This window comes from Tarenaya hassleriana, unplaced genomic scaffold (assembly GCF_000463585.1).
Source record: "Tarenaya hassleriana unplaced genomic scaffold, ASM46358v1 Cleome41, whole genome shotgun sequence".
NCBI classification, from domain to species: Eukaryota; Viridiplantae; Streptophyta; class Magnoliopsida; order Brassicales; family Cleomaceae; genus Tarenaya; species Tarenaya hassleriana.
This window is the reverse complement of record NW_010966933.1, coordinates 860,327-886,320: the sequence shown is the minus strand read 5'-3', so window position 1 is coordinate 886,320 and position 25,994 is coordinate 860,327. Positions and strand designations below refer to the sequence as shown.

Here is a 25,994-nt window from a genome sequence, read left to right as displayed (position 1 = left end):
GAACCGCTGAGACCAGTGATCCAGATGACGCAGCCCTTTTGCTGGAGAAGTTGCTGCCTGTCGCATCTGCAGATTGAACTCTCGTGCCAAACTATATTCGACGATTTCCTTTTGGTTCCTGTCTCGGCCACCTTCTCATCTGTTCGGATCGACGATTTCAGACAAAAAAAAAAAAACATCATCATCGTCAGTTCGTATACGGTGATTCTGTATCTGAAGTAGAAATATGGAGTAATCAGCTTAATCTCAATCTGGGTCTGGTGTTGAATTATTGGATAATTAGTTTAACCTATGCTTCGTACGAGGAAACATAACATGAATTTGCAGGCAAGCTCAAACGGACTATGATTATGGTATTATGCGAGATTAATCGATAATTCGTCGGATTCAGAGGATATAATTTGCAACCCAGAAGTTCAAACCGCGAAAAGATCGGGAATTTGAAAGAAAGAAATGGACTTTTGATCGGGATGCGATTCGAACGATCTAATCGACGAGCAGGGGAGAGAGAGAGAGAACCTGAAAGGGCGGGAAAATCAGCCGTCAAAGAAGCGTTGGCCGACACGTTGACGGCGGAGATGGGAAGAACAGAAGTCGATTTCGCGACCAGTTTAGGGTTGTCGGCGACATTCGCCGGCGGGAGCCTCACGGTGGACGGCTGAGATCGTTCCGAGCCGCCGAAGCCTTGCAACGAACACGAAATCGACGGTCGAGATGCTCCGATGGCCAATCCCTCCATTGAAACAGCTGATTCGATCGAAACAGAGAGATGGCTTTGGAGATTTAAAACGGTGACGGCTATATACAGAGAGGTGTATATAATTTTCTTCGAATTCGATAAATATACACAGATTTTTATAAAAAAATGTGACGATCAAGGCCATGTAATTTGAGGAATATATATATACGTGTGTTTGTGTAGAGACCGAGGGAAAGAAAAACTGGTGAGTACCGTACCAAAACAATATTACTCCACGTAAAACACATGACGATATTCGCCCCACCAAAAACTGTCAATTTCGTCTTACTCCAACCTCTAAAAAGCTTGAAATAAGGAAATAATTCATGCACTACACTATGTACGAGTGTTACATTTTTATTCACATATATAATAAAATCGAGGGTTTTATTTAGAGTTTTTAAATGTTAATTTTCTCAATGGGTTTAGGTTATGAATGGTAATAATTTTTATTTCTGAGTTTTTTTTATTTTCATAGTATTTGTAAATAAAAAATGGTTTTTTGGGTTTAGTTTGATTTTTTCACTAATTTTCTAAATTTTTAGAAAAATTAAATTTACAAAATCTTTAATGTCATTGTTTTAGTTTTTGAATTATAAAAACTTCAAAAACTCCATCCATTAACCCTAATAAAATAGATTTTAACGTCTGATTACTCAATGTTTATCTTCGTTACTAGATGCAGTTTTAAGCCAAACTTTTTTATATGTAATATAAAGTTTGGAGGTTATAAATTGTGCTTTTACGTGATATTGTAATTTTGTGTCACATATTATACAAGAGAAGTTTCTATTCTGGCCAAGGATATTGTTCCAATCGTGGTCTATGTGATAGAGATTTTTCTGAAATAATATATGCAAAAATTTTCCTAATTGGTCTGCCTGATAGGTTGGCGAATAAAATCTTGTCGGTACAAAATAAAAGCACGAGGCCTTATTATATAGTTCGGGCGAAAATACCAAAATTATATGATTGTTGTAATGAGATTTGGTATAACCATGTTTTAGTCTTTTTCATGAATGTAATTCCATGATTTTTACAACATAAGGTGTAAAACATTAATAATTATTATCGCTAATGTATATAATACAATTATATATTATAATAAATACAATAAATGTATATATATATATATGTGTGTGTTTGTATAGGTGAGATCATTGAATGCAGGTCTCTCGGAAAACGAGTGTGGGACTTCTCCACCTACCAACCTACCCAAAGACCATTTCTGAATCCATGTGATTTATAAGCCACATTGGTTATAATATTATTCAACTATTTTTTTTTTGTATGGTTTTTCTTTGTATGAAAACAATTCAATTTTCGAGGAGATTTGATTTTATATATTTTTTATTCTAAGAGTGCAAACGACCAAATCTTCGATTAAATTTCATTTAATTCGTGTAATCGCATCTATATTCGGATTACTAAATAAAAGAATTACTTTAGAATAATTCTCAAAACACGTAAAATTAAATGATACTATTATGTATCCCTATATAAATATGATATGTACATTAAGAGCGTAAAAACCCCAACAAATTACTTTATCAAGTAATAGAATGGCCAAAAAATTGGGCTAGTTAACATTTTATAAATCACATCTATTACAAAATTGCAATAAATATTCTTCTCCTAAAAAAGTGACTTTTATAATGATAAGTTTAACAAGCAATATATACTAAGAATAAAAAACACATTACTCCCATTTTCATTATCAAAGAAATTTTGAATAGTCGCTAAAAAGACGGAAGTGTTGAATGGTCAAACCAGGCGGACCCTTGGAGCAATCTAGAGGGTTTATCTTTGGGCCTTTATATGGATCCACACAATGTGTCAGAACTTAGTATGGACCTATACATATCATGAAGTTTATAAGTTTAGCGAGATGTTGAAATTTTTTCCATAAAGTGATGCAATTTATTTAGTGGATAATAAAATGCTCCAAACCCATTTGTTATATATCCTCTATTTTAGTTGATTTTATTTAATTATTATTTAGCTAAAGAGAAATTAAACATATGAACTTAGATTTACGGTAAGATATGAAATGGATCTTTTATCTTCTCTTAAACTCTTTTATCAAGAATATAAGAGAAAATTAAGTTTGTACACAATGGAAGCCATATATATGTACAGTGAATTGAATGGTTGAAGCAAACAAACATATTTCTATTTGTAAAGCTTTGGTTATGATTTCTAAGTGTTTACTTGAATTAGAATAATGAACATTCATAATGTAAGAATCTAAGAATCTAAGGATAAAATGTCGGTTGAGTTATTATGGTGAATTCATCTACTAATTCCATAAAAAAAGAAAAAAAGATTTGGGTCTTGATCCATCTGTCTTTAGAAGGACATCGGTGTATCATCCAACAAGGCATCAAGATCGATCAGGTCATCATCATCAATGTAACTTGTTTCTTCAGATATTGCAAGAGCCTTAATCTGCAAATTGAGTTGAAACCAAAGGAAAGAAGGTTAGAGCAAAGCTTTACAGTCCAATAACACACGCTGACCAAGAACAAGGTTGTCTTAAAAGTATTTCTATTAGCAATATTGTGAAGGTATTGCCACTGAGTTGGAAATCAAAGTTCATAAAGAGGGGGTGATGTCTATTGAAGCTATGAAACGGAAATCATCAGAGCACTTTCCCTCTAATTGATTCTAAAGATTGTGGTAAAGTCTACCTTGCTTTCCTGGATTTCATTAACAACATTCAGCAGCCTTCGATACTGATCTCTAGCTTCGGGATACTGAGCCATGGATTTGACTCGGGCTAGAGCCTTATGCAGCCGTTCCTCCGTTTGCTTTCTACCCTTTTTGAAAAAATCATCATCATCATCTTCGTTTTCAGATATGTCTTGCATTCTATCGGTTAGTGCCTCCGGCTTGAACCCCCTCAGACCAGATCCTTTTCGTCTCCATCGCAATATGACCTTCTCCAATATCCCTACAGACCAAATTATCTTTCTGTAGTTTTTCCTGACCTGATAGCCTCTCACGTGTGCCTGCCATGACCGGTTAAAGCGTTAGAATTCAGGAAAATAGAAGAGGCTAGCAAATGTGATATAAAAACACACCTGAATTTTGATTATCCTCTGTCTAGTTATCAAGTAGTCCTTTCTACCCTTGTAGCTGCGGAACTTGTTCTGAATCCGAGTAGCAGCGGCATATACAGAATCATCGGTATATCTCCCTGCCTTGTTTGCCTTAAGAGTAACTAACGATAAAGCATGCTCATTGGACATTCCAAATTTATTATTACCCCCAAATTCTTTCATCTGCTTTCTCTGGAAAGACTGCACCCTGAAAACCTGATGAATACGAGCTGCTGCCTGAGTGGCCTTTGAAACAGCTGCCAATGAATCTGTCATCGATGAGCTAGATTTTCCAGGAGCTGAATCAGCAGCTGTTCTTGCTGGAGATGCTTTTCCACCATCCCCCAATTGGTCAGTTAGACTGAGCAAAGAAAGATGAGCCTCTAAAGCAGATTCCGCGAGATAACCAGCAATCCCTTTGTGACCATTAGCATACGCCAAGTCTGAAGTTGAGCAGCCTGATGGGTAAACAGGAGTTGGATCAGTCACAGCTCCAGGGTCAGCTCCAAGAGCTATGAGGGAACCAACAGTGTGCTCCCTGAATTTGCAAAAACATGTTTTAAAGACCCAAAAAGAAAAAGGAATTAGTGATTGAGCACATATGATAGAGCTTTTTCCACTCTCTGCTCTCTTATCTTATTTTCCTACTGTTGTAATTACTGCAATTAGGATTAGATTACGGAACCAAAAAGTGAGATAAGTAACTCACCTGCCAAAGAAAGCAGCCCAATGAAGTGCAGTCCATCCATTGACGTCACGAAAATTGACACTTACACCAGCAATAACTGTTGGTTCTAAGGCCCAGTCATAACCTAGAGCAGCAGCAAAGTGTAGCACACCTTGGCCACTCTCATCCAACACACTCGGGCCTTTGCCACGTTCTGCTACCTTTACCAAGAGCCAGGAGTGCAATTTTTCTTTCAGCAACTTTTCTATGAGTTGGTTTTTCATCTTTTCAGAGGAGAGCACATTCCCTGAATCACTAACTGTTAACATTTGATCCAAGTCATTGGTGTTCTCCACAAGAAGTGAACTAATCTTCTTGTTCACATGGGACAAATCACTGTCAGTGCTGGCAACAGAAGTTGGGCAGACAGACTTTGAACACAACAGTTTGACAAATCTCGCCTGAAGATTTTCAATAGAAATGTGAGTAGAGTCATCTCTTCCTCTGTCCATAGCTGGAGCGTGACCAACCCTAAACTCAAATTCACGCACTTCACTGCATGCTAGCCTATTGGAACATGTTATGTAAAAGGGAACCCTGGCAACCTCATGCATGGGGGCAATGCATCGGAGAACACCATCAGCTATAACCTCTGCTGGAACTTCAAACTGCCCGAACATGCAAGACCACTTGAAATTTTGAAAATCTTCTTGAGCCTTTAAGAATCTTCCAGTGACCAGGACCTAAGCAGTTTCAAAAGGAACTGAGTAAAAATCTGTGATAGGGGTATGTATTGGTTTTCTTTGAGCAGTATAGAAGGTTAGCCAGATAAACTCATTAATAGTATACCTTCACTTCATGACCCGCATAAGTCCAGCTAGGCGAAAAGTCAATGATGCTAAATAGCTGTTCCTGTGAGAGGGAAGGACTAATAGCATATCCATCCAAATCCCTTCGAGAATTGGGAGTATTGGCCCCATTCTCAGTTTCGATTTCGTCCCAGTAGGTTCTGGAGCGTGAATGAGTAAAAGAATCATTTGCACTGGCGAGATCATCAACATCACCCAGTTCTCTGCTCATCCAGCGGTTGAAACTATCCATTTTCTTCAGACCTTTATCATCAAGTGGACCATCAAACAGATGCTTTGTTATAACTGACGAGTAAGGGGCATTTCCATTTGCAGCCGGATTATGCATAGCTTCTAGATCTACACTTCAGGCAAAAATTAAAGGTCATCTTTCAAGGACAAACATTGCAAACCCTCTGAAATTGTATTTCAAGGGGAAAACCCGAGAAAATCACGGTGCTAACCTTGTCCATGGAACCTTGAAGTATGAACAGATGTAAAATCCGAATTTAAAATTCGAGCCTGTAAACATTTGTAAAGATAAAGAAATTCAGATACTCATCACACAGATATGACAACTGCAAAACCAGAGGAGAAAATACCCAAGAACAAGATAGAGTCACAACAATACAATGGACAAAGAAACCTTGTCATAAAGGTATACCTGACACTGTCACTGTTGCATAGAATATTCTTAAGTTTCATTACCTGGCATTTCTCCATGGGATCCTGTTGGCTGGCAAAATCTTGTGTGGCAAAGGTGAAATTATGGAGCAACTGATCTAGTATGTCATGCTCCTGTTTAGAAATACCATCTCTGGCATTAGTAGGTTCCACTGAGGTGTATGGAGCTTGAAAAGGTAACACCTCAAATCCAGAACCACAATTTCCCAAAATCTCCTCCCAGGTTTGGGAATCAATGGACTTTCTGGATCCACTTGTCAATCCAACACAGTTATTTTCTTTGTTTTTGTCAACCATAATGGAAGAATTGGGTCCAGGCATTGCGAGAAATCCTTTCTGATAATTGTCCCTGACTGTTAAGAAGTAATATATGACACTGTTAGTAGGTGCCAGGCATCAGTCGGTAACTACCAAAACCTCTGTTTTCACCAGACAAACAAAAAGTAGAAATCAAGTCAAAGAACTTACCTGGAAGAGACGTCTGATAGTAAGGATCGAATCCCGCAAGGGCTTCTTCAGTTCCAGGCGGCTGTAGATCTTGTTGTGAGAGAATTTTTGAGTTTGCATGGTGATTGTATGCTGCAGAAGAGTCATGAATATGAGCACACAAATGTAAGGCATCGGCAATATATGGATGTAACATATCCCCTATGTCATATGTAACCAACTAATGGCGGTTGAAAGAGGGAGCACCTGATTCGGCATCCTCATAATCTGATGTCTGAACACCACTGACACTCGCTGTGTCAGTAGTCTGTGAATACATGCTGTGATAATTTTGATTAATGCTGCAAGAAGCACAACCATCAAATTCATTGGACAAGGCATCCCCAGTTTCTGGAGAGCACCGAGATGCATCTTCAGTCCTCTGGACCCCGTTAAAGGAAGTGGAAACCCTGCTCCCCTGACAAAGGTACACATATTTACTCAGATATTGGAGTTTCCGATAACAGGAAATCATAGGGCAGAGCACATTGCAAATAAAAGGATGAGGTCAAACCTTAACTTCCAGATAGTGGACAAAAACTATGTGAGAGAGCTCCCTGCGTTAGTTTCCAAAAAACGAGAAACTAAGCACAAAAACACAGGTGATTGTTCTAGCAAATAAATAAACAAAAGCAACATGCATTGTAGTGATGGAGCGTTGTCTTCTAAATCAATAATTGGCTTCAGAAAAAAGATTCATGCATCGGATTCCTTTAACTAGTAGAGCATGAAACACGTACTTTCATCAATAAAAGCCTAGAAAGAGATTTGCCGCTTAGCTCATAATGTTTAAACAAGACATAAGGGGGATATCTGGCAGTATATTTTGCTTCATAAACAAATGCTGCAAAGTCATAATGCTCAGAACTTACTCCTCAAGCATCCAATAACTACGTCTCTGTAAATTTTCATTATCTTCCCCATGCGCATAGTAGCAGTGCAGAACGTCAATGCTTCCTGCCTGCAAGGATATCCATGAGCCAGTGAGTATACTAACAGTAGTTTCCAGTATTATCTACCCACTTCTCAGTAAACAAATGTTGCATCCGAAAAGGACAGAAAAAAAAGTTGGAGCAAAACTAAGATGTATATTTTTAACCATATTTTTATTATGCTATGATAATCAAAGAGAAATCAATATTCGTAATCACTACCTTCAACCTCTCATGAGCTTCCTTCACAGTCTTTCCATCCTTTTTCTTCCTCCAATTGTGGCCATCTTTTCTGAAGAATCTGAGCTCTTTTCGGTTAAACAGAAAGAGCGAGCCACCTGAATAAATCAATATAAATTTCAGAACTTGGGTTCTCCGAAAACTTACATGTAAACTACATGTGATGTGATGTTCTCTGACCACCTAGACAGTGAATCCATGGATAGAAATAACATGGACTCTCTATGAAATGGTTATTGATACCCACACTTAGGGACTTTATCTCTTCATCCAGTTAAGATGAACAAAGACAGCAAGCCCATGGGCTGAAAATCTTACTCGGTGGCCTAGTGGGTGCCTCTGTAGAAATTTGAAATCTTTGATAATTTCGAAGAATTTCACAGATTTCAGGGGGGCGTAGCCATCGATTCTGTGCTTCTAAGAGTATTTGGTCCATATCTGTGCATAAGAATATTGCATTTAGAACACGTGAAAGAAGTTAGTAAAGGCTATATATCACCAAAGCAATTAATTATACAAGAGAAAACACTCATTCTTAAGGAAGCTTTAGGACACTAATATAATTTTAGTATTTAGCTGCAGATACAGAGCATTCATCCATCATTGTCCAATCTCCAGAGAACTATCAACTCAACCATTGAAACTGTAATCAAGAACATGAAAGAAAGGTCCATACTGTTATTCGACTAAACCAATCGTAGCAAGTTTACTTCATTTCTCACTAGGACAATATCATGAGCAATGATAAGCTTAATCACAAAAATGAGTTGTTCTCCAAAAATGAATATCCCTTCGCAAAAAGATACTTTTCACAATCGAATCATCACTTCATCATCTACGAATATTCATAATACATATAAGCCTTTTCATTGATTCCATCTACAAAATTGAAACTCCTATGAATATGAGTGCTACGCCATGTGACTCAAAGTCTGTCTCCAAATAACCCGACTTCACAGCAAAATAGATCACGAAAACCCCAAAAAAAGATCCGCAGCAGAAATTATCAACCACAAATCACATGAATTAACTAAAATTCAACTCTCGAAAGGAGAGAAAAAAAAAAGCAAAAACAAACTCAGTAAGAAAAAACGCAAAATTCAAGTAACCTAATCGATTGATCGCGCTACTTCGCCTCGCTTCCGCCATATCATCCCATCTGCGATCTCAAAAAACGCCAAACGGACATGCACACCACGGAAAAAATAAGTGAAAATGAACGATCGGAAGGAGAACAAAACGAAATTTATCTTCTTCACTCTCGAACAGAGAGGGACGAATAGAGAAGAAGCAGAAAACTGGAAACGATGAAAGGAAGACGAAGAAGAAGAAGAAGAAATCGAAAGGATTAAAGCGGAGAAATCATTTGAAGAGAGGGAAGCATCTGAGCAGTGTGTGTGAGAGAGAGAGAGTCCGTACAGAGAGAGAAGGGGCCGTCGGAATTGAATTTTTGGTCAATTCGTTTGACGCAAGTTCCCAGCATCTGCCCTTTATTGGCGTTGTTGTTAATTCCTTCTGTTCTTTTATCATATTTTATTTTCCATATGCGCTAATTAACACTTGATATTATCTTTAATGTTTTTTTAAACATTTTTTAATTATTTCTTGTCCTAATTTTTGCTGTCTTCTCATTCATTTTAAACACGCTGAAATGATTTAATTTATCTAACCAATAAACTCTTAAAACGATTATATAAACAATTTATCTCAAATTATCTAAAAAAGTGATTTCAAATATATTAATATTATTTTAAAAATTTGCAGATCTGTTTTTTTTATTAGAAATTATTTTTGTTATTCATTTGATCTATAAAATTAGATAAAAAGATAGAAAACTAGAGTTTATATTTGGTTTAATTTTTATATTTAGGTTTACTTTTTATTGAATCTAGAGTTAAAGATATTGTACTTTAAGAATTAAAACTAAAGTTCATATTTGGTTTAGATGGTTTATGAATTAAAATTTAGATGTTTTGAAATGTTCTTGTTTTAATGATTTTAGACAAACTCATGTATTTTCCAATTTGGTGAAAATTCGGCCAAAATGCGTATGAGAATTCTCTTCGAGTCAATCAAAATATAGGGTTTAGACCACACCGGTTGTTTGGGCCCACAGTAATGGTTATATCGAAACTCTAATGGGCCTTACAGTCCAAGGTACTGTAAATTCTTTCTCGACAAAATTATATTTTTTATTATTTAAGTTGCAGGTCCAATATGGTGGCCTATAACAGTCCGTCGTTTAGATTGCAAAAGAAGAGAAATCATACTGTTTTCAGCCACAACTTTACTCGATGGACATTTTGCCGACGCTGCAAGAAAGTTGTAACGACCCGAGGCCGCTACGAATTGTCGAAACTACCCTCACACACCAACCCGAAACCTTTCAGCGTGTTTTGTCCTCACTCGCACACATACCGAGACACTTCCCAGTAGATCACCCATCCTGAGATTGCTCCAGAGTCAGCACGCTTAACTTTGGAGTTCTCTCGGGATAGTCAACAAAAAAGGTAGGTGCACCTTGTTGCTATGAGTAGCTCAACTAATTCTTTTATGTTATCTTAGACCGTATAATCCAATACCTATACAACCCTCGGATCTCTCTCATTCCGGTGTGTTCGATTCATCCCTGTACCCCTTACCCAGAAGCTCGTCAGGAGCCGCCCCTTGTCCGTGCCTCTGCACCGGCGATCACTCCCCGCCCTCCTACGGTACTCTGGGTTATCACAGAAGTGAAGAGATCCTCTGCTTGGTTCCAAAGGTAAGACTGCATACATACCTTGAATCTATTCATTTCAAAATATCTTACATTTCACCAACAAATTTCTCACTATTTTTTTTTCTTCTGAAACTCACTCTATCGCTCGATCATGGCTGTTGAAGATTTTGATCAGATAGAAATTGTTGGAAAATCCAATCAAAGGTTAATATTTTTTTTTTATCGATACAAATATCTTTACTGTAGCAAATTCTTATGATAATTTGTTTGCTTCCTTTTAATGTACAACATTGTGTATCGAATTCGATGTGTGAAAACAGAGAAAATTGATGCACTGAAATGATACAATTCGGACGATGATGAAGTAAGTTTTCTTCTTTTGTTTTAGTAGTTAAATTGATGCATGTTGAATATTAGAGATATTAATTTTATTTCTAATTTGTGGAATTAGATAGATGGTAAGGTTCTGGACGAAATCAGAACTCTGAAAGAATTCAATCATTTTAATATCGTAAAACTTAGGCAAGTCTAGAGGTAATTTTCTCAAATTCTATTTAAACTCTGATATAATTCATTGATTCTTATAATATATAACAACAATTTTATATTTTCTATTTAATCTCTTTATGTTTTTTTTGTGGCAACTGCGACGATGCACTAACTCAATTAGATGATGTCATATACTTGCACAAAGAAGTCGCATTTTCACCACCGCACATAAAGGCATGCAAGCACTAAATACACCCTCTAATAATGAACAAGGGATTGGATAATAATTTTTTTCGTTTTGTTAATGTTATATGAGACAACTACTTACTTCTCTAACTCGTCGCCATAACCAAAGGATCATCCATGGGGACATTAAAGATAAGACTATTGGCACCTCTTGTTATTATGATTTTGTTTTGATCATTATTGTCTTTTGGAAGGAAAATAGAAAAGAAAAGGATCAAAGAAAGCTATAAGGAAAGAGCCTGAATGATTGAATTCCATGGACTGGTATAATAACCGACGAGAGAATATTTTGATTAATCCGAAAATGACAATGACTAGGAGATCCAACAAAAAAACTGTAGATGGCGAATGGATTCATCCTACGGATGAACACATATTTTAATGGTGTAGGTTCTAATATTCTCATAAATGATGATGACTCTTTGAAGTTTGGAGGTTTTGGGATGAATATATAAACTTGTTTGGATTATCCTCCAATTGCACAATCTCCAGATCTTGATGATAACCTTGCAGAAGATGCTAACATCCTATATTACAGTTATGTTATTACATCTTTTGCATGTTCTCTATGTTTCATGGCTCATAGAGACAATGTTAGAACATATTATAACAATTCATATACTTGTTTTATGTAACAATGGTGTCGGGTTTTACATGTGGTTTAGATAAGACAGTTGTGAAGAATATACAAGCTCTGCGAAACTCCTGATGAGAATAGTTGAAAAAAGCAAGTATCAAGTTGTTCTATGTAAAAAATTATATGTTAACTTTATTCGTAAAAAAATATCAAGTTGTTTTTTTGAGTTTTCACAATTTGGACGATGATATATTGCAAAATTACTGGACTTGATGTTTGTCTCAAGTTGTTCTCTTTCATTCACAGAAAATCTTCGTCACTAGTTTTCTATATTTGTGTGTTTTTTCTTGCCAAACTTTTTAATGTGTAGAGAATAAAAGATGATGTTCTTGAGACAAATTATTTCATCTACATATTGTTACAATTAGTCAAATCTTTATAATTAAACTTCTCATTGCACTTGGAAATAGTTTTAAATAATATTAAAACAACTAATAATTTTGGAGCAGTTTAAGTACACTTTACTTATATTAACTATAGATTCTCTTTATAGATCAGGATCATAGAAGATGCGGATCATTGATTTGTTTGAGTTATTTATATTGTGAATCTATTTTATCAATATTTTTTTTTTGTTTTTATTTTGATAATAAAATCTAAATCTCTATCTTTTGTTTATTTTTTTCGTAGAAATCTTATTTATTTGTCAAACTTTTAATAATAATTAAATTTATTTATTTTTAATATACAACATAATTTTAGATGAATGAGAACTATAAACATTATTAGACGGAGAACTATAAATAGCATGAATAAGTTGTCTTTATGTTGTTTTATTAGTTATCTTGATACAATTATTGAATCTTAAAATAATTAATTTTTGTTTCCACGTTGAAACAACTCTAAAGAAAACATTGAATAGTTAAAATTTTATTTAGCCTAATCTTTATATATATATATATATATATATAATTAATTTTAATTTTTTTGTATATTATATGGTTGAAATGATTCATTAACTTAATGAGATGATGATATTCATTTAGAAATTCAATTGTTTTACTGTGATTTGATTAGATTGTTACGAAAAGGGTTCGATTTAATACTATCTCAAATCAAATTTGTAAACACACTATAATAAAGAAAAATTACTACTTGTTCTTATTCTTTCAGTTTAATTTGATGTAACAAAATATTGATATTTAATTTGAATATTTTTATCTATGTATATCACACATAAATGAAATGCCAAAAATTTCTATAGAAAACAACAATTTATAAGTTTCATATCCATACACTTCCGTGTTATAACATCCATGCGTCTTCGTTGCACAGTAGAAAACTTCTGTCGATGAGAAAATCAAAAGTTAAATCATCATGGATCATTTAGACCTTAAAATTTGGACTAGTTCTGAAACATTATACATTAGTTGTTATTTAAATTAGTGGTCGGATATCATTCTTCATAAGAAATCTATTATTAGTGACTTCCAAATGAGTTCAAATAAATTTTATATGGGTGTTTATACAACTCTAAAAATATATTTGGGGGAGATATGTCATATCGAAAGATTACGGTATGGTCTAGAAAATCTACCATTTTAAATTTGTTTCAACTTTTCTACTTGAACAAGCTAATTGTTTCAATTTGGCCACAATTGATATTGATGAGCAGAGCAAAAGCAGCTTCAATCATGTATAATTGCAAATATCTCCATTGATGTTGACATCAGATTGCAAACAAGAAATTCACCAACTCATGTCTCTAATCCAATCATCTCTAATTCAATCTTAGGATAGTAAAAAACCATGGTGTCCATTTTATTTGAACTAAAATCGAAAGCACCATGGTCTAAAACGTTCGAGCCCGATGGGCCCAATAGACCGTTCTGGGCCCAAAACCCAAAACATTTTAATCCAATTGTAATTAAATAATAACTTTGGGAAATTTAGGAAAGTCTAATTAAGTACAGTATAAACTAAGCTATTATAGAAACTAGAAAAAGGAAAAAAAAGAAGTAAGGGTACAAGATTTTTTTTTACAAAAAACGATTCTTTTATATACAGTAATGCCATTGATGTTCATCAACTCCATACGAACAGAATGGATAAGGAAACTACTTGAACCAAACATTGACAACAGTCTGAAAACGTTAAGGCATTTACAAAGCAAAAAAACAACATCAACAACATTAATTCAATGTTTTTTTTTACCAACTGGAAATTCCTGCCTCCACCGTTTTGCTCAGAGAATGTATCTCATCATACTTGGAGCCATACACAAACCCCCACAGCTGCAGAATCACAAATGGAGTTTGAGTAAAGCAAACCAGACAGAAAATGGGTTCTCTCTTTCTCAAGAGAAGGTGAGTTTGATGGTGACATACCTCGACTTCCTTGACTTCGAAGTCCTGAGAGCTGGAGAGACAAGGGTTCCCGTATGTCTCGGAGTAAGCACTTGATCCATTCAACCTATAATACGATAAATCAGGTAAGGAAAATGGGACATTTTGGTCGTAACAAATAAGACGTTGTTAAGAAGTGCTTACAGGTCATTGTCGAGATAGAGAGCAAAATGTCCGCCCCCACCAAGAGCTAGAAAGTCCGTCGAGCACAAAGTGAAATACCGATTCAGTCCTGATCAAGAGCTAGTTTGATATCAACCACCACATTTAGCATGAACTAACAAAAAAAAAAGAGACTAATAACGGTGAAACCTAACAAGGGTTCATATTAGATCGAAATCAAATAGCATGTCGCACAATGTTATTGGAATGCAACGGTTAATATACCTACCCGTGGGACCGAATATAACGGGCTGTCCAGACTTATTTGTGAAAACAAATGTGTTGTTGCCCCCCTAATAAACATAGAACATAAGGATGTGAAAATGGAATTTTAAAAAATCAAAAAATCAGCACATGAATCTAAGAGAAGGGGCACCACCTGATATTTCTTATCAGTTGGTATCAGAGGTGCCTCAACAAGACCACCAAAAACCGTGCCTTTTCTGTCTCCTACAACCTGAAACAGGACATGTTTGTCAAACGAGACCACCAATACATCATCATATATTCGGACACAAGACAGGAAATGGACCTAAAAAACCAAATTTAGACCATGGAATAATCTGGTTTTAGAAATGAATCTTCTCCAGCCAAATGGATAGAAAGAATATCCTTTACCAGTAGGCTAAGACCAGGCCAAAGCAGGCTTTTTCTGTAGAGCGTGGAAAGCGATATACCGTGCCTCCAAGTGCTGGAAAAATATCAACACATTAACATCAAACAGAGAATCGGTTCTGTTCCAGAAATTTATCAGAGCATGCTCCAACTCCAATACATTGTTGAAGGTGTTTTCACCTGTACAGCAATAACCATCTCCTTCCCTGAACAAGTGCAGGGAGTGAAGCATAAAGGAAACGTCTCGTTTGCTCCGAAAGAAGCAAAGACGGCTCTGAAGCTTCCGGTATACTTTCATGTACCGTCGTCTCCCCTTCCACATTCTGCATATGCTTCATCTCCAGGCCATCGAATTCAGCTTCTTCGTCGTGTTTTACATCAGAACTGCCCTTCCGCTCCTGATTCCTGAAGCCGCTGAGCTTAGCGGCCTGGTAAAATGCCCTTACGGATTGCTTGTACTTGGAAAGAAAGCTTTTCTTTCCACCCGTCTCCTTCACTGTACCAGCATTAACCGAGGATGTATCACTAGTCTCCGCCTTGGAATCATCTTGCTCGTCCTGATCAGATTTATCTTGGGGATCCGAGGTGGTTAACAGAGAATAGATGAATGCAGTGAAAGAAGAAGTGTCTGGCTCGTCAGCCAAATCCTTAGACTGCTCTTCGGTGATCGACTCTAGTTGGTTTCTTTTAGATTCGTTTTCATCCTCCTGTCAGAAAAATCAGAATGGCAATTGTCAGTAATATGAAGGGTTCATTCAAGATCCCCACAACTTGAACTTCCAACATGGATTTTCCATCAGTCATCACAAGCACAGAACCTTGCCGGCAAAAAAAAAACATCCAATTAAGCGAATAGATACTTAGCAGACGAATAGTCGACAATAAGTCAAATCTATTGATTGGATCATCTGACACAAAAGCAGAAAACTGAAAACCCACAGCATCAAATTCCCCAGAAAAAGGAAGAAAACAATCCAGAAACCCAGGAACGAAGAATAGTCAAGATTAAGACCGATTCAACGCGAAACCCATCGGCCCGTTCCAAGAGAGTTCATCTAGCTAACGATCAAAAAGAAGGAAAAAAGGGGGAAATTGTTAAATGATGAATACCGGAGGAGGAGAGGGTTTATCAGAGATGGGATTAAGGAGACCAGTGGTAAGATCAGCCACAAAGTGAACTGCTTTGCTTCTGAGCGACTTGTGTTTGCCCATCTTCTTCGCCTTATTCCTATTTTTAGCGCCTCAATCCGCCGAATTCAACACGATCCCTTGACAATATATATACGCCACAAAACAGAGACTACTCTCTCCCATTCTCTGTTCTCAGCTCTCTTTCTCTCTTCTTCAACTGACCCTGAAGATTTCTACGAGCCTGGTATCGCCATGAAAGACATTTAACAGGATTTTCAATAAGATATCACATAAAATATGAACGAATTGACTCCATGGCCCAATGGATAAGGCGCTGGTCTACGGAACCAGAGATTCTGGGTTCGATCCCCAGTGGAGTCGTTTTGTTTTTATTTTTTATTTCTTACTTGCAAAAACGACGTCGTATTCTCTAATCAAAACATTTCGGATGAAAAGAGAAGAATCGTCTTAAAAGGGTAGAAAAACAAATTTTTTTTGGTTAAAGAAGGGTAGAAAAACTGAAACTGAAAACACACATAACGAAGACAAAGTCCTTCTACAGTCTGAAACAGACAACAATAGCAACAACAACACAGACATATTTTAGTTAAAAAGACTCCAAGAAAACCCACATCGTTAAACTCTAAGGTCACTCACTACTGAGAAAGAGAGAGAGTATCAGACCAAAGCAATGCTGCTCTCACCGCCCGGCGGCTTCCTAACTCCTCCGAAATAGTCCCTCGATTCCGACTTCCCGTCTGCAAATATGTCGTTTCCGCTCATTTCCCTGAGTTTAGCCGAGCTCAAATGCTTCTCTCCCGAACTCGGTGGATCCTCCCCTTTGAATATGCCGTTCCCGCTCAGTTCCTGGAACTTCTGGTTGTGTATCTTCTTCGATGTCTTCACCCCTTGTTCCTCCCCAAACAGGATGTTGCTTTGTCCTCCTGCAGGCTGTACCCAGATACACGAATCAGATGTTATTGCCAAAGATGGAAACTTTCAGAATCGCAAAGATTAGACCGAGGAAAGAGACTGATCACATTGGAAACTTTAACAGATGTTCGTAAGGTCCTTGGTGCGGGCTCCCCCATGTCTCTGCTTTCTTTGGTTCCCTGTGAGTGTAAAGCAGCAGACAAGGAGCGAGGTGGTTGGATTTCGGGGGGAGGTCCAAATATGTCGTGACCACTTATCTCTTTGATCTTGGCATCCGATGTCTGCTTCTTGTTCTTAGAGTCGGGTTCAGCCTGTAAGCTCCCGCTCAGCTCTCGTTGCTTCGCAACCTCGGGTAGAGTGGTTGGTTTCTTGGGAGAAACAGACCCATCGGCACTGAAAGATATCTGGCTCATTCCGTTCAAGGTTTGCTGCAAACAAGACAGTGTTTCCATCCATCAAATCCTTCTTTATTAAGACAAGACTCCCCGGAAAGAAACAAGTACCTGATAGTAGCGGAGACCCGTCTTGTTGCTCGGACTAGCAGCTTCAGATTCGACCACATCGTTTCCTTTCCCAGAGAATATGCCACTACCATTCATCTCTTTCAACTTGTACCCGGAACAGTTCTTCCTGAACGAAACATAGAAACGCCTCTTTGAAATCATGATCTTAAAGAGACACTGGAAGTCTGTAAGATGCTGAAGCCTTGTTCATGGAAAAGACTGACTCACAAAATTGGTAAAAGTCTTTTCCTTTCTTAAATGTGATTAACAAGCTACACTAACCAGAAAATGGGTTTCTCGCTAAGATTACAGGTTACAACCACAAACAGGATCACTAAATGAAAAAGAAAATGGGGGTTCTATGAACATGGTGGTCCTCAAACGAAGATCAAGGTAAGCAAAAAGGCATAGCCTCATCCTTTTCGTTAATTCAATCCGAGGAATATGCAGAGAAGAAAACGACTAAACCCCACTGATGAAAGTATCATTCTGCAAATATACGAACACATTTCAGAATCAGAAACAGAAGAATCGCATTCTTTTGGTGCATATGAATTCAACCACTTGATTAGACCTAAAATAGCAACAAATCGAGACAATGTAAAGAGAAACCCGAAAGAAATCGGCATTGCATTAGCAGATCTGATGTGAAAAAAACTCAGAACTACTTAGCAAGAGAAGACGAAACAAGCAAGAAACAGAAATCACGAGATCTTCTTCATACGTTTTGTTGAGTGCCTGGGCTTCCTCGTCGGTGATCTGAGCGCCGGAGAGTACCTTACTGATTCCATCAGCTCTGAGCTCATTCCATCAGCTAAAAAAAGGCAGAGACAGATCCACTGACCTGTGACAAGCAGGCTTTTCCCTGGTTCTACGTTGCATGTTAACTTGCTAGCCAACAATTTCTGTGCAGGGGTAATGATATCCACCTCGGAAAAGGATATGAGATCTTGAGAATCCAGATGACGTGTGTGATTCTTCGATAAAACACCTGAATTGATTGGAGGGAAAAAAAAAAGAAAAACCTGATCAGCCCAAATTCAGACTTCCAAATCAAAGAGAGACTGTAGCAGATTATGGTCTCGGAAGAGAAGAGAGGTTGGGAGAGGGAGAAGAAGAACCTGGTGAGAGCGAGAGGCGGAGAGAGTAGCGGCGGCGGCGGCGGCGTGGTCGGAAGGAGGAGCCTCCGACCAAGTGAGCAGATCGGCGGTGGAAGTGTGAGGCTTCCTCACCGGCGTTTCTCTCTCCATTCTCTTCCCTCTGGATCAAGCTGTGGGAGCTTCTTGGGAGTGAGAGAGAGGTCTTTTACATACAATACAGCCAGTGGAAGATATTATTTCGAAAAATGCGAAATGATATCTTATTATCAGTCCGTAGATTTATTTTTTTAATGAATAAAAACTCCAAAGCCCAACTACATTAATTGTCAACATGTTCGTAATCCAACAAATAAAAAAATAATTCCTTAACAATATACAAATTTTATAAAATATATCAACAAAATATATTAAGATAAATATATCAAATATTAAAATATACAAAATATAGAAAATCAAATAAATATAATATCGTTTTAGATTTTTTCACAATTATTTAAAAAAATATAAAAAAAAGTCTATTAAATCAAATTCTCATTAATTTTTAATAGAAAAATAATATTTTAAAATATATCTAAAAAATAATATTTTAATAGAAAAATGCTTTCGATGTTAAAATTTGTATCTTTTTAGAATATTTCAACATCTGATCTATATATTTATTTATCAAATTAACAATCCGTATAGTTTTTTTATACAATTTGCAAAATTTATGCATATGACGTTCGTTCTCGGCCGGCCCGAGTCCGCCCATGATTATTGAATAAACTCGGCCTTTTTATTGGTACAACATTCAAAAAAACAAAAAAAAAAAAAAAAAAAAAAAATTTAAGAAAAACAGCAGATAATAAAGCTTTTATTTTTATATAAGAAGGGATGGGACCTGTTATTGGGGGATTGTACCAAAAAAACTGTACAATTCCTATGTTATAATCATGGGGGAAGCCCAAAAAGCTCCAAATGGATTTGACCAAACAACAATAAATCACACTCTTATCTATGTTACCTTTTTTTTTTACATGAATGAATGGGAATGGTCCTAATGATGAAATATAATCTTCATACCATAGAAGCCAATTCCCATTTCCCAAAGCTCCCCAGTAAGAGTTGTGATATGTCTTTTTTTCCTTGGACCATGACAGAGAGGACAGAGCCTTGGCCTTCTTAGTTCTTTCTTACTCGGCTGTCTGTCTGATAGAACGGAGTTCCCAGTTGCTTTCTCCATCTATCAGCCGTAGCTCCATCGAGTGGAACGGGATCAGAGCCGGCCGCTGTCACGGAAAAAAAAAAGACAGAGATATCGTGTCAGAAAGAATCATTCTTAACATGATTTTGCTGTATTGGTTAAGACAAGAACTGACCTGTGACGAGGTTATGAATGTGACGCCCATGTCCTGTGCAACCCTGTATAGCTGTTCCTCAACATCCACACTTGTGGCACTGAGATATCACAACATCATCCATTTACAAATTAAGATGAAGAAATACAGTCAAAAGATTTCAATTGTACAAGTACCGAGAGAGGAAGGATGGTCATTACTTGGTGCATTCGTCGAGGATTCCAAACTTGGGTCTGTGGAAGAACAAGCGTGCCTATTGCCACAGGAAAAAAGATACCGGGTTGCTCAGATATTTTCAGTCAGATATAAGACAGATACCAAAAAGGGTTTTCTGATTTAAGATTTGTTCGGAAGCATTTTACAGAACCAGTCTTACCATGCCAAGTCTTTGTTGCTCTCCAAGTGAGAGCATATCTTCCCAATTGAGGTTAGCATCCCAACCAGCTTCGTCTCGTTCTAAAAGATAAACTAACCGAACATTCTCCAGAATGGTTTTCAGATGTCCATCTAGAATGCTTCCTGCATCCGTCAAGCTTTCACCTACTACTTCCGACAATTTCCACAAGAAAGAGTTAAGAAGTCATTTTCCACTCTTTGTTTCTATCCACAAGATTGCTAAAGAGAAGAGACAGGAAGAATCATCGTTTCTAAATAGAGACATACCTTTGTTCAACAATTTTGCTACCCTCCGCTCTGCATCTTCTTTGGATAGAGGATATATGATTTGATCTCTCAATGTCCCTAAACATGTATAAGGACGCTGGGGAACAAAAAAGATGCCATTTCCTGAACCAAGTTCTTCGATATCGAGTGATGGCTTTACAAGTCTACCACTAACAATGGGCCAAACGTCTCTAAGGACTCTAAATACAGAACTCTTCCCGCTGCCATTAGGACCTACAAGTTTTTGCAGTTGTGCTGTGTCAGCTCTGAGCTCATTCCATCAGCTAAAAAAAGGCAGAGACAGATCCACTGACCTGTGACAAGCAGGCTTTTCCCTGGTTCTACGTTGCATGTTAACTTGCTAGCCAACAATTTCTGTGCAGGGGTAATGATATCCACCTCGGAAAAGGATATGAGATCTTGAGAATCCAGATGACGTGTGTGATTCTTCGATAAAACACCTGAATTGATTGGAGGGAAAAAAAAAAGAAAAACCTGATCAGCCCAAATTCAGACTTCCAAATCAAAGAGAGACTGTAGCAGATTATGGTCAAGTTCAAACATCTAGATTCGTTCACATTCCCAGTGTGATTGTGTGTAATGAATGCTGTTTTACCTGATTGAGAAGCATCCAAAAACTCCTCAAGCTCAAAAATTCTGCTGATACCGCCAGAAAGTTCCAGGAACTTCTTGTGCAACTCAAGAATATCCCCAAAAGCCAAAAAGCTTTGAGAGACAACAGACGCTAGGAATCGCAATGCATGTGCCAATTCACCTGTTACCATAGCCATCACCAAAAAAAAAAAGATTAGATACAAATAAACTACAATGAGTTATGTTCGGAAAAAGCAATGATGATTAATTATGGCTACAGTTCAAAGAAGCGTGATAGATCTTCACCTTGAGTGGAGACCAGTGCTCTGTCTCCCTTGTGTTCTAAAGCATACAACAAACTCAATCCCCAAGTTACGTTGTGGGGAAGTTGCTTTGTCACAAAATCATCAAGTACGCCATACAACCATTTTTTCTTTAGAAGAATGTGAGAGTGGTCAAGAAGCTCCTTGAATTTCGCTTCAACCATCTGCTCCAATGAAAAACATGTATAAGGCAGGTTCACCAATGATAAGTTTTACCAAAGCTTTTGGCTCACAACCCAAAGCCAGAAAAAAGATTCATGATAAGTAGTACTAAGGTTTTAATTTCCAGTCACGCCACCCATGAAAAGCTAGTTCCCATCTTCAGGTATATCCCCTTGAAATTGTTCAAGGAACTCTAACTAAAATGCTTAAGGTTATCTCCATAATTCAGAAATTGCCCCGTAACTCTATATTCCATTATCGGAAAACCAGGCAAATGATAACATGCTATAGACAGAACATGGAAGTTGCTTACAGCTTTTTCTCGAGCTCCACCTCCAAAAAATGCAATAGATTCAGCATGAGTGTGCAGTCTCTCGTGCATAAACCTATAATATGCAGCAAGAAGTCAGTAAAAGATGGCCATTCTGAAACAATCATCCATGGAAGAAAGGGAAACATAAAAGACTTACCTAAACTTCCCCTCAAGCTGCTGTTCTTGACTGGATAGATCACCAAAATCGGGTGTCACATGCCTCAGAAAACCAAGACCAAGCAACATATATGTGTAAAGTATGGCAACACCCCTCCGACCAGTCAATAGCTTCATCCTCCATGTGAACCTTTGAAAACAATATGCTTAAATTATGATTTAATCCCAAATATCCACAAGACAAATATCAACAAATATATGACAAGTATACTCACCAAAGAATGTCAACTGATGGCTTTACCATTCCAGTAAGCAGTCCAGACAAGTCAGTGGTCAACTTCTCCAGGTCATGAGTGATTCTCTGGTCTGCATCAATACTTTTGCTCGACATATGGAAGACCTACAAAGATACACAACATGATCTTTACTGTTGCAACTTCAACGTACAAGAAAAGAACGAACAAACAGCCATTCCCATAAACTGTAAAGTATTATAAAGCCATTCTGAACGACAGTCATGCTTCCTTTAACGCCAGGTTCCGCTGAATAATACAGCCTATAGTAAATAATTGGAAATGCTTTTTGATGCAGAGGGCACGCCTGCATAATATCTCCAAGCTTATTAGTAATGTAATCCACAAATACTACCTTGTAAAATGCATTATTTCTCAGATAGTTTTGAAGTAAATGCTGAGTCAAACGGATCCTCCAGCCTAATGCAAGCCTCTGCGTTAGATGTCTGTAAAGCACGGAGAAAACTTTTTTTAGAGAAAACCGCCAGTAATAATCTAACCAGATGCCAAGAATTAAGTAATAATCTAACCACAATTACTACCTTATTGAAGGAGCTATGAAAGAAGATGCAGCGCTTTGGAGAACACTTATACCAATCAAGCGAGCAAAGGCCACCTTATTTCGCTCCAAGACATACTTTACAGTGGTTCCTACAAAAACCATGATTTCTAATAAGAAAAAAAAAATCTACCCAGAAATAGCTCAGACAACATAACAGAACAAACTAACCATTCAAAGAGGCTATTCGATCAGAGACCAATGTTCTTGAGACAACAAGACAAACAACAGCAAGAAGTTGTGCCCCTTGCTTGTCAAATATAGTGGGTACCTGAGAATAAAAATAAAAAGAATAATTATGGATAAATATGAAATCAAGTACAACAGGAACTTACGTGAATTGGAGCTTGTAAGAAAACCAAATGAAGTAAGATGAATACAGAGTTGCAGAAGATGAACGCAAAAAAAGAGTGACAAAATACAAGCAGCATTTTTTGGTTTCTAGGTGCAGAGACCAATTTAGATAGACATTTTTTGGGTAAATCAAACTCACCAATATGTTTAACATCGCAGCAACTCTCGATGGCAACACCCTTGGGGATGTTTGGAGTTGGGGAAAACGAGGTAACACGATACTTTTATCCACAACAGGTGACTTTCCAATTAACTCTGTCAGGTATGACTGAGCTTTTGAATTGGCACGTGCAGATTCCTACAGAACAGTCAGAGACAAGGTTACACTTACTACTAAATGCATCCTCTAAAACCAATAAAAAATAAAAGAGACAATTGTGAGGCTTTAAGACCTTTTTGGCTGCAGCAAATGCCTGCTGCACAACCATCGCATCATTTTGCCGGTTTGTCTCTGAGTTTTTTATGGAATTAGCTCCAGAATCGGTCAAAAGTGCAGAGTCTTCCCTGAAGATTTTGTCAATTTTTAATAAAGAAAACAAAACTGATGATCATCACTGACTCAATTTAAAAAAAAAAAATCCAAACCTCTTGTAATGGACACTCCACCCTCCTTCCCCATCTAATGACAAGACAACATCATGAAATGCAACAAGGGCCGGGCGATGTGAGATGGTTATGCAAGATGTTCCCATAGCTAGAACTTTAGCACAGAAACGCTCCTCCATATCAGTTGTCACAGCACTTGTGCATTCATCAAGAATCGCAAATTTAGGTTTGTGGTAAAATAGTCTAGCCATGCCCAATCTTTGCTGCTCCCCCAGGGACAATTCATCGCCCCAATTGACCTCTTTATCCGGTGGGTAGCGATCTAATAAGTATTCCAGATCAACCTACAAGCAAAGTAGGGAGAAAATGCTGCATAATACTGACTCGAAAGAAATAGAAAATATCCTCTAGATGGAACAAATAGGAATCCCTGCACTTTTGCCAATCTATTGCTCAAAGTAGTTCTAAACACCTGCAAGCAGTAGGATGATAATACGATTATTGCTACACCCTAAAAATTAGCCCAGTGTTTCAGTCTCTTGATCTTGAGTAAGAGGATAAATCAATTGGTCACGAAGTGTCCCTACCGCCATATAGGGCCTTTGTGGCACATAGAAAATCTCCTTGTTAAGATCAGAACCAACTCCAGGCTTCACAATGTGTCCAGAAACCAGGGGCCATAGACCTCCCAAAACTCGGAAAAGAGAACTCTTTCCACTTCCGTTGGGACCTGCAACAGAGATCAATATATCAAAACCAATTAGTTTAAAAAACACAAAGGATGGAACTGTACTAGAAAATCTGGAAGTCATTACAGACATCACAAGGATTACGCATTGCACACTGATCACCACAAATCCTCACATTGATTGGACCAGAAATGGGATTGTTTAGTCAATAAGAATACAAAATCTAATTTCAAGGGTTAATATGTTATCTCCTCAGGAAACAGCAGTGAAATAACGGGTTACAAAACAAAATGGCTCAACTCGACAGCATTAAATTCCTATTTTCATAAGACTCCCTCATTGTATGAAAAAGTTTGCAGCATATGCCATTAACTATTTTCACTTGTGAAAGCAAACCAATGTCCATGATGAAGGAAATTTCACGTAGCATATAAGATATTGCCACAATCACTGTCTAAAATCCAGGAGAAGGGAGATTGAGATCTATACTAAATTCATCCCAAGAACTAAAAGATTACCAGTGATCAGAAGATTTGATCCTTGCTCAACTCGAAGACTGAGATCCTCCACCAAGACATTGCCTGTGGGAGTAACAACCTGAGGAGTAACCACTGACATTAGGGACACCAAATGTAGCATAAAGAATACAGTAATATAGTCACATATCTTCCAGCTACCTTGACACCAGAAAACTCAACATAGCTAGCTTCACTGAGATAATTTCTGCTTCTATTTTTCTGGACAGAAGATTTATCGTCACTACTGAGCTCTCTCGAGACAGCCATCAACTCATGAATGCGGTCAGCATAACCACTGTCCAGAGAAATAAACTTAAAACGACATTAGAAAACATAACCATCACCAATAGGTTCAAAAGCTGCAAAAGAATTTAACTAGCAATTCTGACTATCGAACAAACTGCATGGAAATGCTAAATCTACACAGGGCAGTGGCAGCTACTTAGAATTAATCAACATCTCTCTTTCTCTCTCATACAATCACAGACATGCACAAAAGTAGAAACAACAACCATTTTGCAGAATCGGAAAATTGTACATCACTACCAGCTTAACTGCTGCCTTTTTGTTTACAGTAAATTCAACCAAACTGTTAAGCAGATGATCCACATCCACAAAGAAAATTGAAAAAATTACCAACAAGTTGGGCTGCATTCTCCTGATGTACAGACTAACATCTACAGTATGTTTACCATCTTGAACTTCATTTTTTCCATTACAAATAAAATAAAAATAAAACGTCAAGGAATCTCCTGTATAAACAACATAAAAGCATTACCTGAGACGATTGAGTCGTCTGGAACTTATAGAAAGTGTTCCCAAGGCCTGGAACAGAGAAACTATGACACTGGTGTGATATCTTATATTGCTTAGCATCTCGGCTCTCCCTAATGTCGAATCATCATGTCTAAGATGCCCAGAGAAGAATGGCTCGATAATCAGAATAACA

General features: G+C 37.3%; 5 protein-coding genes and 1 non-coding gene across 6 annotated transcripts in view; 1 reads left to right on the top strand and 5 right to left on the bottom strand.

Moving 5' to 3' along the window:
- LOC104824878 (adenylyl-sulfate kinase 2, chloroplastic) overlaps positions 1-873 on the bottom strand; it is a 2,288-nt gene extending 1,415 nt beyond the window's left edge. Inside the window, exons 1-2 of the mRNA XM_010557065.1 lie at positions 520-873; positions 2-139 (exon numbers count right to left, since the gene is read on the bottom strand). Coding sequence (XP_010555367.1) covers positions 2-139; positions 520-739 — 358 coding nt within the window. The 5' untranslated portion in view covers positions 740-873. The remainder of the gene's footprint in view (position 1; positions 140-519) is intronic.
- A 2,088-nt stretch (positions 874-2,961) lies between these two features.
- Positions 2,962-9,159, bottom strand: LOC104824876 (calmodulin-binding transcription activator 3). The gene is made up of 15 exons (XM_010557064.1): positions 9,117-9,159; positions 8,807-8,856; positions 8,016-8,135; positions 7,680-7,795; positions 7,398-7,486; positions 7,040-7,082; positions 6,733-6,943; positions 6,508-6,618; positions 6,064-6,392; positions 5,820-5,877; positions 5,357-5,715; positions 4,550-5,250; positions 3,823-4,378; positions 3,430-3,750; positions 2,962-3,187 (listed from the first exon to the last, which is right to left on the bottom strand). The coding sequence occupies exons 2-15, from the start codon at positions 8,844-8,846 to the stop codon at positions 3,089-3,091; spliced, it is 3,153 nt and encodes a 1,050-aa protein (XP_010555366.1). The 5' UTR covers positions 8,847-8,856; positions 9,117-9,159; the 3' UTR covers positions 2,962-3,088.
- A 4,674-nt stretch (positions 9,160-13,833) lies between these two features.
- LOC104824875 (oxidation resistance protein 1-like) lies at positions 13,834-16,275 on the bottom strand. Its single transcript, XM_010557062.2, has 8 exons — positions 16,021-16,275; positions 15,091-15,617; positions 14,914-14,986; positions 14,675-14,752; positions 14,525-14,588; positions 14,278-14,365; positions 14,116-14,200; positions 13,834-14,022 (listed from the first exon to the last, which is right to left on the bottom strand). Exons 1-8 carry the CDS (start codon positions 16,120-16,122, stop codon positions 13,939-13,941), a joined length of 1,101 nt encoding a protein of 366 aa, XP_010555364.1. The 5' UTR covers positions 16,123-16,275; the 3' UTR covers positions 13,834-13,938.
- A 74-nt stretch (positions 16,276-16,349) lies between these two features.
- Positions 16,350-16,422, top strand: TRNAR-ACG. The gene has a single exon. It is a non-coding gene; the product is annotated as a tRNA-Arg (tRNA).
- A 129-nt stretch (positions 16,423-16,551) lies between these two features.
- LOC104824874 lies at positions 16,552-18,795 on the bottom strand. Its single transcript, XM_010557061.2, has 5 exons — positions 18,599-18,795; positions 18,202-18,278; positions 17,478-17,604; positions 17,082-17,402; positions 16,552-16,992 (listed from the first exon to the last, which is right to left on the bottom strand). Exons 1-5 carry the CDS (start codon positions 18,725-18,727, stop codon positions 16,720-16,722), a joined length of 927 nt encoding a protein of 308 aa, XP_010555363.1. The 5' UTR covers positions 18,728-18,795; the 3' UTR covers positions 16,552-16,719.
- Positions 18,796-19,417: 622 nt separating this feature from the next.
- The window catches only part of LOC104824873 (ABC transporter D family member 1-like), a 9,219-nt gene continuing 2,642 nt past the window's right edge, over positions 19,418-25,994 (bottom strand). The window contains 21 exon segments of the mRNA XM_010557060.2: positions 19,418-19,845; positions 19,936-20,014; positions 20,115-20,167; positions 20,291-20,460; positions 20,578-20,811; positions 20,892-21,038; positions 21,194-21,352; positions 21,478-21,658; positions 21,970-22,042; positions 22,127-22,276; positions 22,362-22,486; positions 22,735-22,825; positions 22,922-23,030; positions 23,110-23,209; positions 23,432-23,590; positions 23,685-23,796; positions 23,878-24,182; positions 24,309-24,568; positions 25,046-25,124; positions 25,205-25,340; positions 25,824-25,994. The exon segment at positions 25,824-25,994 is cut by the window's right edge and continues 24 nt beyond it. Of these exon segments, the coding sequence (XP_010555362.1) occupies positions 19,750-19,845; positions 19,936-20,014; positions 20,115-20,167; positions 20,291-20,460; positions 20,578-20,811; positions 20,892-21,038; positions 21,194-21,352; positions 21,478-21,658; positions 21,970-22,042; positions 22,127-22,276; positions 22,362-22,486; positions 22,735-22,825; positions 22,922-23,030; positions 23,110-23,209; positions 23,432-23,590; positions 23,685-23,796; positions 23,878-24,182; positions 24,309-24,568; positions 25,046-25,124; positions 25,205-25,340; positions 25,824-25,994 (2,989 nt within the window). The 3' untranslated portion in view covers positions 19,418-19,749.

What these genes read in the sequence shown, in the direction of transcription:
- LOC104824874 (XM_010557061.2), bottom strand. Translation starts at nt 18,727, where the DNA reads ATGGAGAGAGAAACGCCGGTGAGGAAGCCTCACACTTCCACCGCCGAT. An exon ending in GCCCAGGCACTCAACAAAAC is followed by an intron (nt 17,605 to 18,201) that starts GTATGAAGAAGA and finishes TGTTTCGTTCAG; the next exon opens with GAAGAACTGTTCCGGGTACA. An exon ending in CATCTGTTAAAGTTTCCAAT is followed by an intron (nt 16,993 to 17,081) that starts GTGATCAGTCTC and finishes ATCTGGGTACAG; the next exon opens with CCTGCAGGAGGACAAAGCAA.
- LOC104824875 (XM_010557062.2), bottom strand. Translation starts at nt 16,122, where the DNA reads ATGGGCAAACACAAGTCGCTCAGAAGCAAAGCAGTTCACTTTGTGGCT. An exon ending in CGTTATATTCGGTCCCACGG is followed by an intron (nt 14,366 to 14,524) that starts GTAGGTATATTA and finishes GCTCTTGATCAG; the next exon opens with GACTGAATCGGTATTTCACT. An exon ending in TCGAAGTCAAGGAAGTCGAG is followed by an intron (nt 14,023 to 14,115) that starts GTATGTCACCAT and finishes GTGATTCTGCAG; the next exon opens with CTGTGGGGGTTTGTGTATGG.
- LOC104824876 (XM_010557064.1), bottom strand. Translation starts at nt 8,846, where the DNA reads ATGGCGGAAGCGAGGCGAAGTAGCGCGATCAATCGATTAG. An exon ending in TCCACTATCTGGAAGTTAAG is followed by an intron (nt 6,944 to 7,039) that starts GTTTGACCTCAT and finishes TACCTTTGTCAG; the next exon opens with GGGAGCAGGGTTTCCACTTC. An exon ending in ATGAAATCCAGGAAAGCAAG is followed by an intron (nt 3,188 to 3,429) that starts GTAGACTTTACC and finishes CTCAATTTGCAG; the next exon opens with ATTAAGGCTCTTGCAATATC.